This window comes from Pelophylax lessonae, assembly GCF_965119305.1.
Source record: "Pelophylax lessonae genome assembly, chromosome: 1".
NCBI classification, from domain to species: Eukaryota; Metazoa; Chordata; class Amphibia; order Anura; family Ranidae; genus Pelophylax; species Pelophylax lessonae.
The window spans coordinates 209496554-209514520 of record NC_138768.1 but is presented as its reverse complement, the minus strand read 5'-3'; the positions used below and the strand labels follow the sequence as shown (position 1 = coordinate 209514520).

Genomic DNA, 17967 nt, shown 5'->3' with positions numbered 1-17967 from the left:
GGGACTTTATTTGACTAACAACATACATATAATAATATACATCTCTATTAAAATGATTTCATATTTCAATGTATTATTGCCACTCATTGGCTATTTACATGTCCACAATGTGTTGACATAAAAAAAAAAAAAAAACACTTGTTTGGTTTTAAGGCAGGGGCTGGGCATTCCTGCTACTACCTTACCCGGGGAAACACACATACTACATGACAGTTTATTATATGATGAAAGGTTGTGGTATGCAACTATATAGCCTCTGTCCTCCCTAAGGGCATACATGACCTACTGTGGAGCAATAGAAGAGGGCCAATAGCTTGGTATAATTCTTTTACAAGTGTTTCACAGAGGAAGTGGGATACTTGGAACCCATGAAACGCATTGTGGCATATCTGTTGACATCCCCCTGCTACTGTCATCTAGGATTTTGAAGTCTTCTGATGTGACTACAACAAAGGATGTATATATTCTCAGAGTAGGGTGGGAGTTAGGGCTCTTTCACACGGCCGCTCCGTGTGAAAGCTCCGCTGCGGGACTTTTTTTTTTTTCTTTTCACGGATCGGATGACATTTGTGTCATCCGCTCCGTATGTCCGCATATCATCCCATCCGTTTGCGGATGATATGCGGACATAATGTAAGTCTATGGGGATTGCGGATGTCAGCGGATGACACCGCTGACATCCGATTTTCCTTCCTTTCCGTTTTTTGAACGGAGGAAAAATAGGGTTCTGTTCCGTTCCAAAAAACGGAACAGAACTGAAAGGAGGAAAATCGGATGTCAGCGGATGGTATTCCGCTGACATCCGCAATGCCATAGACTTACATTATGTCCGCAAATCATCCGCAAAAAAATAGGATGATTTGCGGACACACGGAGCGGCCGTGTGAAAGAGCCCTTATACTGTGAAACAAGTGTTTTTTTTTTTTTTTAAAGCTTATTCAATTTTCAAAAAATACAAAACAGCACTTGAAGGCCCAGAGAGAGGCATCTCATCCTTCACAAATGTAAATTAAAGGTTAGACATTAAAGTGTTACTAAACATACAACCGAAAAATCAGTCTGTATTTGCAGTAAAGCATGCTTGTTATACTCATTGTAGAACCTAGGGGGTTAATCCTGTGCATTGCGTAAAAAGGCTGTTTGATTCTGTCCTCTCTGATCCTCCCCCTTCTTCCACTGTTCCCAATCCATCTCCTGATAGAACAAAGCCTTGGGGGCAGTCTGCACATGCTCAGTTTGATATGTTTTGCTAGAGAGTTTTTTTTTTTTTTTGGGAAGGTAGATGTGATCATCACAAGGCCAATCAGCACTGTCCAGACAGAAAGTCAGAGGTCATGTAGCCTCATAGGACAGTCAGATGGGAATGAAAACTCCTCCTACAATCTTTAACTAGATATGATGGAAGTCACAAGACTGCTGATGAAAAAATATATTTAGCAGTTTATATTTACTGAAATTATTGCATTTCTGTGTACTGTGGGAAGCCATATATAGTGAATGCAGTGTCTAAACTGGTTTTAGTAACACTTTAAAGCAGAGTTCCAGTCTTTTATTTTTTCCCTAAAAAACACCCCCGCGATGGTTGCATCCTACATAATGAATTCCGGCATATGTAGTCAATGTAGTCTTTTTTGTTGGACAGTTCTGAAAATTACTCACTGTCTCCTCCTTAGGAAGCGTGCTCCCATTTCAGTGTGGGCATCTAAAGCCAGCTCGGAGCTTCTTCCAAGATACAGTGCTGCTGGCTACCCAGCATGCACCTCCCGATCTTGTGCATGCTCAATGCATACAAAGCGCAGCACACTCTTTGTACTGTGGAGGCTGCCCATTGGCTCCTGGAATTGATGACACTTATATCCCAGGAGACACCAGGCAGCCGGATATGACGTACCTTGCCACAGCGAGGTACAGCAGAAGTGCACCTGTCTATTAGCCAAAAAAGATATTAAGCTTTGAAAAAAATGCCTATGATTATAAGCAATGTGATAAGATTTGCAGGGGGGGCGAACGTCAAAAATTATGTGGAACTTCGCTTTAAGTAGAAAACAGTTGAATTGCTAACACCTATCCCTTAGGAATGTAAGCACAATGGAGGAAAAGCATACAAATGCTACAGGAAAAAATAGAAACAAAAATACCTATACTGATCCTAGCTACTTGTCTAAATTATAGGCCACTGGAGAAGTGAAATTAAACGGAGAGTCCCCGAGGTAATGGGGAAGAGGGAATGGAAGGAACTGAAAAACAATTCGGATCCAGGATTTTACATTTTTCCAAGGAGTTGGAAAGTCCTTCCTTTAAAAACCAGTCAGTAAAGTGAAAGGGCTGCAAGTGAAAGCTCCGCCAGTGAAAAAGTGTTTCATAAAATCCCTCCACCTGGCAATAAAAAGTTGAGAAGACTGAAAGTTCTGTGTAATAGTATCCGATCTCTCCTAGGTAAATAAGGTCATCAAGGCATGTACCTGGGCAATATGCAGTATCTTACAAAAGTGAGTACACCCCCTCTCATTTTTGTAAAAATGTTATTATATCTTCTCATGTGACAACACTGAAGAAATTACACTTTGCTACAATGTAAAGTAGTGAGTATACAGCTTGTATAACCGTGTAAATTTGCTGTCCCCCTCAAAATATTTCAATACACAGCCATTAATGTCTAAACTGCTGGCAACAAAAGTGAGTATACCCCTAAGTGGAAATGTCCAAATTTGGCCCAAAGTTTCAGTATTTTGTGTGACCACCATTATTTTCCAGCACTGCCTTAACCTTCTTGGGCATGGAGTTCACCAGAGCTTTACAGGTTGGCACTGGAGTCCTCTTCCACTCCTCCATGATGACATCACGGGGCTGGTGGATGTTAGAGACCTTGCGCTCCTCCACCTTCCGTTTGAGGGTGCCCCACAGATGCTTAACAGGGTTTAGGTGTGGAGACATGCTTGGCCAGTCCGTCACCTTTACCCTCAGCTTCTTTAGCAAGGCAGTGGTCGTTTTGGAGATGTGTTTGGTGTCGTTATCATATTGTAATACTGCCCTGTGGCCCAGTCTCTGAAGGAAGGGGATCGTGCTCTGCGTCAGTATGTCACAGGACATGTTGGCATTCATGGTTCCCTCAATAAACTTTAGCTCCACAGTGCCGGACCGTGACACTCCCACCACCATGCTTGACTGTAGGCAAGACACACTTGGTTGCCGCCACTCTTGACACCATCTGAACCAAATAAGTTTATCTTGGTCTCATCAGACCACAGGACATGGTTCCAATAATCCATGTCCTTAGTCTGCTTGTCTTCAGGAAACTGTTTGTGGGCTTTCTTGTGCATCATCTTTAGAAAAGGCTTCCTTCTGGGACGAGAGCCATGCAGTGTGCGGCGTATGTTCTGAGCACTGAATGGCTGACCCCCCACCCTTTCAACCTCTGCAGCAATGCTGGCAGCACTCATACGTCTATTTCCCCCAAAGACAACCTCTGGATATGATGCTGAGCACGTGCTCTCAACTTCTTTGGTCAACCTGTTCTGAGTGGAACCTGTCCTGTTTAATCACTGTATTGTCTTGGCCACAGTACTGCAACTCAGTTTTAGGATCTTGACAATCTTCTTATAGCCTAGGCCATCTTTATATAAAGCAGCAATTCTTTTTTTCAGATGCTCAGAGAGTTCTTTGCTATGAGGTGCCATGTTGAACTTCCAGTGACTAGTATGAGAGAGTGAGAGCGATAACACCAAATTTAACACACCTGCTCCCCATTGACACCTGCGATCTTGTAACACCAACAAGCCACATGACACCAGGGAGGGAAAATGACTAATTGGGCCCAATTTGGACATTTTCACTTAGGGGTGTACTCACTTTTGTTGAGATACTGTAAGCCAGGACCCTGTCTTAGAACAAAGAGACCAATGGGCACTCCCAAATCCGCAGGGTAGTATGGGGAAGAGCACACCCAGAGCAGTTAGATTGCGAGGGGTCTGCCTTGTTGGTGGAGAAAGGCCAGTAGGCACAGTGAATAATTTTGAATTGAGTCTCTGGCCAAGTTTCACAAACCACGAGATTACAAATCTTTTGGTAGCCTGCTAGAATGTTTTCAGGAGCATTGTCTGTACCATGAACTGAGACCCAGGGTTTAAAAGGAGCAAGATGGTGTTTTGCTATTTGATGGATAATGAGATGGGAATAAAGGTTTGAAATGGAGTAGCTGTCATAGCGGTGCACCATCTCAATGAAGGACTGTTTAAAAAGATCCTGTCAAGGACAAAAGCAGGGTTTAAGATAACCGACCAGTTGGTGGTGGTGAAATACTAAATGGTATCCTGATAGATAATATTTAGTAAAAATTTAGAAAAAGATTGGAATGTTCCTCTGGTGCTATTAAAAAGTGTATACACTTTGGTAAGGCCGCAGAGCTTCCATTGAGTGAAGGTCTTATGATTGCTGCAAGGGGAAAACATTGGATTTTAATGAATGGGTATATAGTGGGGTATAGTTGAGGGTAGACCCAGGAGTCTCTGCACTGCCTTCTAAGCTATGACCGTGCCTCTAATCAGAATATTAGAATTTAGAGTACCAGGCAAAAATTTCAGTTTAGAGTGCAATATAGCCAGAAGTGGGAACGGAGCCACCAGGGCCCTCTCCAAATCAAAATTACCGGCCGGTAATTGGCTCTTCAACTAGGGTATTCCATGGCCACAGCCCAGCACGGAGGGAAAGTGAGGGAGGAGATGGAGATAAGGAAAGGGAGAAAGGAAGGCATAGAAGGAGGGGGGGGAGGGGGGAGAAAGGGAAAGGAAGAAGGAGAGGGGAGGAAAAGGGGAAGGAACCCGCACGGGCATGAATGCAAGGTTGCAGAAGGGTAGGGAATCCACAAGGTGAGGAGCAATGAGTCGGTAACAGAGAAGTGGAGCACCCTACTAGCCAAAATCCCACAGGGAGAAAAGTCAGCGTCTGAAAAAGAGAGGAATAAACCTAGCAGAGAACAAAGTAATCAAAGGATATTCCAATTTATGCCCCAACAAAAAAAGCAACCAGGACGGAGGCTTAAGTCAGCAGTTTTCAAATTGTCGATCATGGGAGCAAAGCACACCTGCCTTAAAGGAAGGATTTTAAGGCTCTGTTGATTTCAAGAAGCTGAAGATGGTGTCCTTGGAGGGGAAGCAGCAGATGAGGGTGGATATTCCCCCTGATCCATAGCCATATCTGCTGAGGTGTTGAGGTTGTTCTCCACCTCGGAGGGAAAGGTAAAGGAGATGCAGCCCCCCATAGAAGGTTGGATATCGAGAACAGCAGGGTAAGCCAATCAAATTTGATGTGTTTGCGATAAGGAGTGGAGCAAATGAGTGAGAAAACCTTGCATTGGCGCATCACTTCGATGGAGTAATCAGCGAATAGTAGTAACTGGTGATCGTCTACCAAAAGGGAACATGCTTGACGAAACCTCTGTAGAATAACGTTCTTGTCAGCGTAGTTGAGACAGCAGGCTATCACAGACTGAGGTTTGGAGTGAGAATCTGAGCATTGTCCAATGCACCCTTTCTACAACACAAGGCGAATGGAGACCCAGATGCTCAGGGATGACATTTATGCAAAGATTGGTAAACATGTCAAACGTATAGGATTCTTTAGAATCCAGCTTTTATGTATTTCCCTCTGGGAATACGTACACTGAGCCACAGCAGCAGAAACAGCAGTCACTTCATCCTCAATGGTGGAAACTCGTTCCTTTGTTTGGGTGATCCGCTGGGCTTGAGCCTGTAGATCACGTGGAGCTGTTCTAGGCCCTTCAGGACAGCATTATCAACAGTCTCTGTGAGAGAGTGGGTATCAGGAGAGCCACCACAGCCTCCAAAGCAGGAGGTGCAGGTAAGGGGCAGCAGCTGGTGGACCGGGCGCCATCTTGGCTGCAGACAGAGCTGTGTCACCCAGGGACTCCAGAGATGCTTGAGTTAAGTGGGAGAGCGATCCCTCCATGAAGCGGTCCATGAGGTTCCCTTAGGAGCATGGGATAACTGGCGGGTCAGACGCCAGCAACTAGTGACTAGGATTCAGAGGATTGTGGCAGGAGCCGTGGTAGCCTACCTCCTTAGCATGCGGCGCCGAAACCAGAAGTCTAACAAGTGTTTTTAAAAGTCATCACATTGTGGATCTGTAAATAAACCATGAGCAGCAATGATGAGCTTTATTTTTATTACTTTGTTAATAAATTAGTATCATTTTAATAGTGTTGTATATTATAAAACATATATTGTTAGGAAGCTATGAAGTCCCATTTCTAGTGTAGTTTTTTGTTTAAAGTTACGGGGATGTTGTTGCCTTTCTGTGTTATTCCTGTCAGTATATATTTATCAGTCTTGGGTGGATTGCCTCTTACATTCATTGCAGAGTCTACACATTCTTTCCTTGGCCATAAACCTTTGCTGAGTAAGCAATGCAGCAAAACATTGATGATAAATTAGTTTCATTACCTGTTATTACCATGTTTGGCTTATCAGCAGCACAAAAATAGGCTGGTGGTTTTTTTTTCCCCTCGGCTGTGGTTGGCACAGATTGAATTTGTGAATGTTTAGGAAGTAACGCTGGGATCAGTGTGTAATCGTTATACATTATGTCATAACAGTAGTAGGTGCAATGGCTGAGCAATGCAAATGAGGTTCATAGCCAAGCAATTCCTTTATACTTTACAAATGATGTACCTTTTTATTTCAGGTATTTGAAAGTAACCGGGTAAAGTTTTACATGCAGACGGAAGTTTCTGAACTAAGAGAACAAGAGGGAAAGGTAACTATCAAAGGGGGCCGCTGTCTATTCAAATATCTGCTTATTATCCACTTAGAAAAGAAAAAGAAAGACGAGAAGTTTTTGAATACAATCATAAACTGTCATAATTACTATCTGAATGAAAGTAGCTTCAGGCTCCATGCACACTGGGCCTAAAAAACACTAGCAAAAAAAACAAAACGTTCATGTCCTCAAACTACGGCCCACCAGCTATTGCAGAACTACACATCCCATTAGGCATTGTAAAACTCTGACATTCACAGACATGACTAGGCATGATGGAAATTGTAGTTCCTGAACAACTGGAGGGCCATAGTTTGAAGACCCCTGATGTAGAGCTTTTTTGTACAATTGTTTAGGTGTGTTTAGTGTTTGTTTTTTCTGCCAGAAAGCTCTAATTATATATGCAAACCAGAAGGGTTTTTTCTATCCTCTAAATGCTCAGCTTAGAATATGCCTCTAAATTCCTAATGTGCATAGACACATAGGAAAACATTGAACTGCTTCTACAGACAAAATACAGCATTTTTTTAGGATAGTGTGCATGGACCCTTAAAGTGTATTTAAAGCTTTTATTGCTCGTGTGTCCCTGCTATTTGTCCTGCTGATCATTATCATAGAAACAAAAATTAACCACTTGCCGACTGCCTAACGCCGATCTACGTCGGCAGTCAGCCCCTCACAGGCAAAGTGACGTAGGGCTACTTCACTAGCTTGTGAGGGTCTAGGGAGCGAGCGCGCGCCCCCGGAGGCGCGCTCCCGCTCCCGCGTGGTCACGGACCCCCCCGCGCGTGTGACCAGCGGACCCAATGTCCGCCGGTCACTCGGCGATCGGTGGGGGAGAGGGAGAATGTCAGGCAGCTTGTGTAAACAAGCCACCTGTCATTCTCCTCGCTGTAAAGACACTGATCAAACGGATCTAGTATGTAGATCCATTAATCAGTGTCCTTACAGCTCAAGCCACAGCCAATCACAGTAGAAAGCACGCCCCTAGGGATACACACAGCCCCTCCCTCCCAAATAAAGTTAACCCCTTCAAACCAGTGTATTTTTACAGTAACAGTGCATATGTATAGCACTGATTACTGTAGAAATGTCACTGGTAACCCCAAAAGTGTCACAAATGTCAGTCAAGGGTCCGATCTGTCCGCCCCAATGTCGCAGTACCGCAAAAAAAAAATCGCAGATCGCCGCCATTACGCGTTAAAAAAAAAAAACAACAAAAATGACAAAAATCTTTCCCTTTGTTAGTAAACGCGATAACTTTTGCGCAAACCAATCAAAATACGCTTTTTGCAATTTTTTTTTTACCAAACATATGTAGCATAAAACAAATTGGCCGAAAATTTTAAAAAATTTATATTTTTACTTTTTTTTGGGGGGGAATTTCATATAAAAAAATGTGAAAAATATTGTTATTTTTGCAAAATTGACGCTCTTTTTTTGTTTATAGCGCGTGATCAAAAAATCGCACAGGTGATCAAATACCACCAAAAGAAAGCTCTGTTTGTGGGAAAAAAAGGACGTCAAATTAGTTTAGGTACAGCGTCGCACGACCGCGCAATTGTCCGTTAAAGTCACGCAGTGCCGAATCGCAAAATACCCCCTGGTCAGGAAGGGGGTAAAATCTTCTGGGGCTTAAGTGGTTAAGGAAACTCTACATTTTAGCTGTCAAAAAAAGCAAGAGGCGGGGGGCAATCTACCAACCTGGACAGATGTTCCAGTGACGATTGGGGAGATTTCCTCTCTTATTTTGTTTTTTCTCCAAGAAAGGAAGTGAAGGAAAATAGGAAACTCTCCCCATCAGGACAGGACACTGCTATTTGACTTTGAAGAAGTGATAGGAATAGCTCTAGATGAAAGTTTCTGACCACTGATTTTTTTCATCAAAATCTTTTCTTTGATATGCTTTTAGAAAGCTGTTCTCCTAATGTGTGTGTCTCTCACACAAATCCTCTCTCTCTTTTACTGTAGCAACCAATGTTGCTGTACACTACCAATCTTCCAATTTCAACTAATCGCTAAACATGTTATCAGAGTTTCCTTTTCCCTTTATACATTTTTTTATTAACTAACTAATAACTCATTATCTATGTCAATGTAACTATTCAAAAGATATTATTAGCAACATAATAACTTGCATTAAACATGAGCAGTGTTACTGTACACAATTGCCTAGGCATGGGAGATATGACCCAGCATGCACGTCAGACTCCAAATTGCCTTTAAATGGTCAAATGCAGCTTTGTATAATGGCTCTTGCTATAGCATTTTACACACACTTTATCCCTGTTTGGTCAAGGTGGTATTTAGATTAACTCGGTGCCTTGCCTGTATTAAATAAGCCACAGAGCTTTGTAAGTTATGCATGTTTGGTCTTGTTAGGTGAGTTTTAAACATATGTTATGTGCATTTTCTATGTTTTATCACTAATCCCTATTTAATTCACATTTAGCTGAAAAAAAAACACACACTTAACATGCCACAAGTAGGAACTTTTTTTGTTTCTCGTTTAGAAGCTTTCGAATAAGCATGAGATTCAGACAGCTTGAATTTTTCAAAAAGGGCCAAAGGCAGGCTATATATTTTATGAGTATACATTTTCTTCAATTGTACAAAAGTTCTCCCCTTTAAAACTCAACCTTCCTCATAGATTTGTGGAATGTTTTAAAATGTATTTGACATATAATTAGGCCAAAGTGGTTATATTTTGCTATGCTGAAAATTGTTACATTTTTCGTTACCAAATAATTTGCTTTTTAGATGAAAGAAGTTGTGCTGAAGAGTGGAAAGGTCCTCCGAGCTGATGTGTGTGTGATTGGAATAGGTAAGATGTGTATGACAGAATAAAGGCCTTTTAGGATGCTAGTGAAATCCCTAGCAACTAAGGACAGATTTCCTACCTAAAGGAAAGTCCATACTGCACACCTGTCCCTTGCATTGGCATCAGTAGTAGCAAATGTGAGGGAAAGCCAGCTTTCTGATTGTAATAATGCCTTGAGAAAGAGATCTTGTGTGCCCTTGAAACATCAGTATATATATATATATATATATATATATATATATATATATATATATATATATATATATATATATACTTTTTTTTTTTTTTTTTGCAGTAGAAGAGTATAATTATTATTGAAGGGTTGGCTTGCTCTCACATAGGTTTTCTAACCTGTCTGATCTACAGTTTCCCTAGAAGTGGCTGGCCAGCAGGATTGTGGGCCTCTTGTAGATATCAGATGGTCACCTGCTTAAACCAAAACCTTTATTCACTGTCACTGCCACAGAGGTAAAAGATGAAATAGGTATTGGTAGCCTAATTTTATATGAAATTTTAGGTATTTGAAGATCAAGCACTTCTTCTCCACCTTTAAGCCACCGACTCTTCTGCTCCCCACTTCACCACTTTTGAGAAAGCCTGGAAAAAAACACACTAATTGTCCACACCACCGACATACACAAAAAAGTGGGAAAATGATCTCAACCTAACCCTCAATCCAACCGAATGGGCAAATACATGGCAGGCAACTAAGTCAGCCTCTCCTAACATCATAGCTTTGGAAACTAACTACAAAGTGCCAACCAGATGGTACCTGGTCACTGCCAGGATCCCTAAATTTCTTCCCCAATACTCCCCACTCTGTTTTTGAGGCTGTAATACACCAGGCGCACATGTGCACATCTGGTGGGACTGCCCCACAGTACAAACATTCTGGACTGAAGTGTTCAAGATCTTCTCAACACTATTCAATAAGCCAATGACACCTGACCCCACAACAGCTCTCCTGAACAACAAACCCTTAACAGTGACCCCCCCCCCCGACAATTCAAACTCCTTCTATTTATCACCACGGCAGCCACCCAGACCATAGCAAAAGCCTGGAAGTTTCCCTCTCTAAATATCTTGGCAATGAAACACAGAATCAGTCAAGCAATGGTTGAGTCAAGCAATGTTCATGCCAAAATTGAAGCAGTTATCCTGGACAAAGTCCACTCCTATGAAAAATTATGGAGACCATGTATCACTCACTTCCTACCCCTGACTTTGATAAATCACTTCTCCTACCATACCCTATGAGTTCTATAGGACGAATAAGTCACAGTCCTCTCCAGGGATCCCTACTACTTTTGACCTATTCCATTTGACACCCCCCAGCTCCTTTCCCCTTCTCTTCTTTCTGTTCCCTGTTTTATTCAATTTCTTATGATCCCACCCCCCTATACTCCCCTTTCTCCATCCTATTAAGCAACTTACCGGTACCTCAGTTGAGATACCAACTAGCTCCGATACCTCTCTTCCCTTTTAATACAGACATCATTAAAAGCCTAGTTTTACTCCACCTAGGATGCTCAGGATCACCACCTATTTTTAAAAGTACTACCTGATTGGATTTAGCTTCCTCATTTTTAGTTTTCGACTTTTGCTTTGTTATAATATGTGTCTAATGTCATATCATTAACTCCTAAATACGCAATGCTTCCCAGCTATATGTTTTGTCTTTTTGGAACACACACTGATTTGTTAGGATGGATTTATTATAGAGCTAACTGAGCTTGCCGGTGGTCAGCATGAAATGTCTATCTCAGTGCTGGTGCACATTCCAAGATTCCTGTTACCTATTATGAGTTGGGGGTACTTAATAAATGGAAAGAGATGGTGGAGTTTATTTACTTAGGGCAAATAGACTGTTTACTTTGCAAAGGAATTTTCACTTTGCAGGGGAACTTTTCCCTTAGCTTAGTGAATGTGGTAAAAATTTACTTTGCAAAAAATGCTTAATCAGATCAAAGGGAAAAAAAAATAAAAAATGATTTTTCCTTGCACATGATTAGTTGATTGAATTCAGTGCAACTTCATCTTATTCACTGGGCTAAGAGAAAATTCCCTTGCAAAGTGAACAGACTATTTGCCTTATGAAAATCTTCCACATTGCCCTAATTTTGTTTTTATTTTATTTTTTCAAGCAAGATAGTCCGTTTATTTTTTTGAGTAATATTACTTTATATTCTCTGACATGTTAGTCCACAAACAGGTAAATCTTTCCTGCTTTCCCATTTTGCTGGATTCCACTGTTGGCCTTCCAATATTTTAGGAGGGGATGTGGACTTAGCAGCTGGAGTAATGTTATTTTTGTGACTTTCTGTGAAGTGTTGCTGCATGTGCACTTAGTATTATATATTATTATATAGTATTATGTCACTGGGTATCTGTAAGGAGAAAGGGCAGGGGCCTAATCAAAGCATGGCTTGTGAATACCAACAGTGACTACCTTTATTATCTGTTAAGCAGAAAAATGTGAGCTAAGGGCAGTGTCTCTTAAATTTTCTACCTCGGCCAGTCTACACAAGAAAAGTGGTTTGTTAATCCAAAGGAATATTAGGTAAGAGATTTGGTCAGTGTTGTTTTCCTTGCTAATGTAAAAACAAATCAACTAATGCAAATTAATCTGTGCAAAGCAATTTTGTTCACATGCAAACAAAACTTTATTCCTAGGTGCAAGTCCAACTACAGGCTTCCTAAAACAGAGTGGGGTCACTATCGATTCCAAAGGATTTATTCCGGTTAACAAGGTAATAATTATTGTGTGCACAATCTGCCACATTTTGTAGCAATACTTGTACAATTGTATTTAAATTTGCATAATGGTTTTAATAACTATATTGGCATATAATGGTGTGCAATAACTCATAGTGACTAATCACATATCAGCTATTATCAGTTTAGAGCAGTCAAAACAAAAAAAGTTGAACTCCTTGTTCAACTAAACCTCCCTTAAGTGGGGTAAATTCCTGTCCGAGGTAAAATCGTACGATTTTCGGCTAATGTGTACACAACTTTCAGCAGCCGATGCCGACATTTTCAACGAAAAAAAACGGAGGGACAAACACCAAAATTGTTATCGTCCGTCCCAAGACGACCAATTTTCGTTTAATGTGTATGCAGTACGTACGTGAAAAATCGGATACGAAAGACCGCGAATGATCTCAAGTTACTGACGACCCAGAAGTCTAGGAACAAATGTCCCAAAAAAAAAAAAAAAAATCGGACGAGAAATTTCGTGAACATTTATACACTGTCAACTAAAAACGGTAATGAACGCTGAGCAAGAGAAAGAAAAATCGGAGGATATTTCGTCCGATTTCCGTCAAGTGTGTTCGGACCTTAATACAGACTTCTACAGATTGAAAGTTTTTTTTAGCAAGTTTTATTTCAGATTCCTACCTGCTTCGGTTCTGGAGATATTACAGGCACTGAGAGGTTTTACAAAGTCGATGCTAAGAGTAAACTGCAGCAAAACAAGCACATTTGATTTACAGACCAATGAATCATTTGCCTAGTACAAGCAGAGGCGAGAGATGTCTCCATTAAAAAGACAAAGATTGCAGACATATATCAGTGCAGTAAAAACACCTTTTTTAATGTCAAAAGTTAAGTTCTTATACCAGTACACTCTATAAATAACCTCAATATGAGTGAAACACATCAGGAGCAGAGTTCAGGTTATGTGTCTTGCACTGGATCATTTAATAAATCTTTAACCATGGACTTTTATTAGGAGTATGGCTGTCGATTTTTTTTAACTAGTAATACGCCTTTTTAAAGTTGCTATTTAGCTAGGTAGGAAGCTTTAAACAGCACAGTAACACCACAGAAAGGTAAATAAAATCACAGTTGTGATTCTAAGTTTAGTGTTTTAGGTGTTTTAGCACAAAAGGTGGAGTAACTTAAAGATGATTAATGATGCTTGTTTATTATAGGTTAATGGACATGGCTCACTGATCTTTACGTTAGCAAATAAGCCCAGAAGAGGCTTATAATCATTTTCAGACTATGAAGGCAAAGCTATTTTCAAATCTCAATAGTCCTAAACGTGCAAGTGCATTGTAGCAGAAAACAGTATTGACTAATACAACACTTTAAATGAAATGTGCTTTCACTTTCATTGAGCAAGTAATTGTGCTGTGCTGACCTGGCATGTTTTCTTGGGCACCTCAGTTAATTTCAAGAGCAACATTTGTACAGGAAAATCCCACAGCTACAATTTTATTTTTGGTTCTTATACAACAATGGATTAAAAAAACCTCACTGTTGAAAAGTAGCATTAAAGGCCTTGGAACAGCTTTTGTCATTTAAAAATCAACTATCACAAAAATAATGAATTTAACATACACTATCTTACCAAAAGTATTGGGACGCCTGCCTTTACATGCACATGAACTTTAATGGCATCCCAGTTTTAGTCCACAGGGTTCAATATTGGGTTGGCCCCAATATAACAGCTTTAACTATAACAGCTTCAACTCTTCTGGGAAGGCTGTCCTCAAGGTTCAGGATTGTGTCTATGTAAATGTTTGACCATTCTTCCAGAAGTGCATTTGTGAGGTCAGGTTCTTATGTTGGTGAGAAGGCCTGGCTCGTAGTCTCCACTCTAATTCATCCTAAAGGTGTTCTATCGGGTTGATTGCCCCTCTCCTGTTCCTTTTTTTTTTTTTACCCATTTGGTAATTGTTGTAAAAAAATGTGGCAGCAAATAAGCAGAGGCAAGCAAGAACAGCAATGTCAGAGGCCATATTGTTCCCTGTAGTGACAGTCTTGTGCAAATATAGAAACATGCTGACATACTAAAAGGGAAAAGGGGCAATCCTATGACCTCCTGGCTTTGAAGCTTGTAGAGAAAATAGGTTGTACAGGATCCAGGTCCTGCACTGTGCCTGAAAAGCAGCTGAGAAACATCTGGAAAAGCTACAAGACACATGACTTTCTATGTGTGTATGCATGCACCATTTGTAACTTTCAGCTTAAGAGTGTTTGCATAAATAAAACTTTTAAAAACAGTAAAAATCCTGTATTGTTTGTGGGATTGTTTGCAACATAGAAAAGGCATGCCAACTGTTCTATAGGGTAAATTTTGTAAGGAATTTTTCCATGATTTATGGAATAAAAAAGGAAGAAATCTCACATAGACAGCTATTAATGCACCCTACAGTATATGAAAGGTAAAAGAAATAAATAGTTTTTCATACTGATTGCTGGATGTCAGAAAGACCCTGCTGCTACTTAATGTCACTACGATCCTGCTGATATTGGATGCCAGAAAAATCCTGCTGCTATTTGCTCTACATTAAAAAAGAATCCCTAATACTCATAGCTCACAGATGTGCTAATGTTTTACAAGGTTGAGCCGCAAGGGTCATTCTTCAAAAAAAAAACCCTGTCTCTCTTATTTATATCTCCTTTAGTCATTACTACATACTGTTTTACAGCTTAACCTTTCAAAAAAATTGCATTTCCAAAGTGATTCTCTGAATACTAATTTGCCAATGTGCTGTGATATGTGAGAGCCAACTTTCTAATAATGTACAAATTGAAAAACTGCCTTGCTGCCTGGCTAATTTATGCGAAAAATAGCAGCTTTACTGATATGAATAATGAAGGGCATACCATTAATTCAGGGAAAATTCACTTTACTAGAAACATTTTTGGAAATGACTATACTTACAGTCAGTTGTCAGGTTTGGGAGTGAGGAGGAGGCATGGGTAAAGTGTCAGGTACTTTTATTACAAGGGCTATGCTATGGACAGAATCTATAGAATATTAAGGGATAACGACATCTAAGTAAAAGCTAAAGGATTATGATTTGGAGTGGGTTTTTAGACAATGTAATAGTATAAGCCAGTACAATACTCAGAGATAAGAAAATGGATACACAGGTACAAGGGAAAGGAGGCAGGTCTGGTATACCACCATAAATCAAAAAGTGAGTTAGTCAAACTGTTCTTTAGCAGTCACTTTGAATGAGAGGCTTTACCTGCTTTCAGCTTGGGGCCTGTTGTTGAGAAGCGTAAGGCATATTTTGATAGGTATATGCAGGTTACTTTTAAAATTTGTTTAACACTTCTCTAAGATCATTCAGAATTAATTGACGGGTTCATTTGACCTACTTCAAGTTGTTTTTGTATTTCCGTAAACTTCTATGATAAGCAGTTCTGATGTTAAACTGGTATTAAATTCAAAACCAAAAGTTTAATGTTTTCTAGCTTACCAATCATTAGATGTAGTGGCTGCATTGTCAGTCTGGGAGGAGTCTTAGATATACTAGCAGATTTCGATACACTAACAAATTGTTGCCAAACTCCAGCTCACACGTTTTAATCAATTGCAGCAAACAGTTTTGTTCCTTTTTGGATAAAGGTTTTACATAAATAAATAAAAGCTGATCACTGTGAGCACCCCTGTCAGTGTTGAAAGCTTTGTTCCAGCCCACTAACTGCTACATCTGCAGTACAGATTGTCTAGGTCTAGTTAAAATAAAAAACACAAATATCAGCACAGGGGACATGACTTACTAATATTATACTGTGTCCCTTGTGCTGATGGCTCCTGGTTTTCTTGAAAGTTTCCTCAATCAATCTCCCCCATCCCCCCACTGCCATAATCCTTTAGTGTGCTGGGAGTTAACATAACTGAGGGAGCTGTCATTGGCACGCATTGAGAGTGCTGACTATGCCCATCCTTTCTGCCCAGATCCTTCATTCATACAGGCTTGCACTACAGCTTGTACGAATGAAACATGATCTATGAATGGAAGAGGCAAACCGTTCAATCATCTGAATATCCTCCATTTATTGATGAAAATAAGGTGCGCTAAATGATGATCAAAGTGACAAATCACAATATGCGTGACTATAACCATATACAGTGAGTATATACAAAAAATTATGGACCAGTGGTGTCCAAGTGCAATAACATCCACAATTACAAAATTACACCAAGTGTATCATAAAATGTGAAATGATAACAAAATTATAATTGGTCCCAAAGTATGAATAAAACAACCAAGTCCAATGGTGATCTTCACCAAGTGCTGCAAAAGCAATATAAACTGAAGGTAATCAATCCAGTGCTCTGTGACTAGAAATCCCGCCACCAACTAGCTTTCCTCCTTACCAAAGGTATTAAGGTGGAGCGCAGAAAAAAATTCTGATTGCTAGATGACAAGGAGGAGATATCTTTAAATTAGCCACCCAGTGGTATGGTATAAATGGCCTCTTACCAAACGGTGGGTATGCCAAGCACAGAATGAATCCAGTAGTGGATGCTCATACAGTGGGTCGATTGCCAATGATGGCATCCCGCTCCTACTATCGGTTCCTATTTCCCCTAACTGGGACAGGCTCCTATTTGCAGGGACTGTCCCAGGAAGTGGCAGCAGAGGAGCAGATTATGATACACCATACTTGCGATTGCCAACTGTCCCTTTTTTCCTGGGACAGCCTAAAATGGAGCGCAGAAAAAAAATTCTGATTGCTAGATGACAAGGAGGAGATATCTTTAAATTAGCCACCCAGTGGTATGGTATAAATGGCCTCTTACCAAACGGTGGGTATGCCAAGCACAGAATGAATCCAGTAGTGGATGCTCATACAGTGGGTCGATTGCCAATGATGGCATCCCGCTCCTACTATCGGTTGCTCCTATTTGCAGGGACTGTCCCAGGAAGTGGCAGCAGAGGAGCAGATTATGATACACCATACTTGCGATTGCCAACTGTCCCTTTTTTCCTGGGACAGTCCCTGCAAATAGGAGCCTGTCCCAGTTAGGGGAAATAGGAACCGATAGTAGGAGCGGGATGCCATCATTGGCAATCGACCCACTGTATGAGCATCGACTACTGGATTCATTCTGTGCTTGGCATACCCACCGTTTGGTAAGAGGCCATTTATACCATACCACTGGGTGGCTAATTTAAAGATATCTCCTCCTTGTCATCTAGCAATCAGAATTTTTTTCTGCGCTCCACCTTAATACCTTTGGTAAGGAGGAAAGCTAGTTGGTGGCGGGATTTCTAGTCACAGAGCACTGGATTCATCACCTTCAGTTTATATTGCTTTTGCAGCACTTGGTGAAGATTACCATTGGACTTGGTTGTTTTATTCATACTTTGGGACCAATTATAATTTTGTTATCATTTCACATTTTATGATACACTTGGTGTAATTTTGTAATTGTGGATGTTATTGCACTTGGACACCACTGGTCCATAATTTTTTGTATATACTCACTGTATATGGTTATAGTCACGCATTTTGTGATTTGTCACTTTGATCATCATTTAGTGCACCTTATTTTCATCAATTTATCACTATACACAGTTCAGGTAGCAGCTTTGATTTATCAGCGCGCCCTTAAT

At 40.5% G+C, this 17967-nt stretch overlaps 1 protein-coding gene across 2 annotated transcripts in view; it reads left to right on the top strand.

The window, feature by feature from the left end:
* AIFM3 (AIF family member 3) overlaps positions 1-17967 on the top strand; it is a 123690-nt gene that overhangs the window by 78552 nt on the left and 27171 nt on the right. For both annotated transcript variants that reach the window (XM_082273371.1, XM_082273370.1), the window contains exons 13-15: positions 6700-6771; positions 9535-9598; positions 12269-12345. In XM_082273371.1, coding sequence (XP_082129497.1) covers positions 6700-6771; positions 9535-9598; positions 12269-12345 — 213 coding nt within the window. The remainder of the gene's footprint in view (positions 1-6699; positions 6772-9534; positions 9599-12268; positions 12346-17967) is intronic.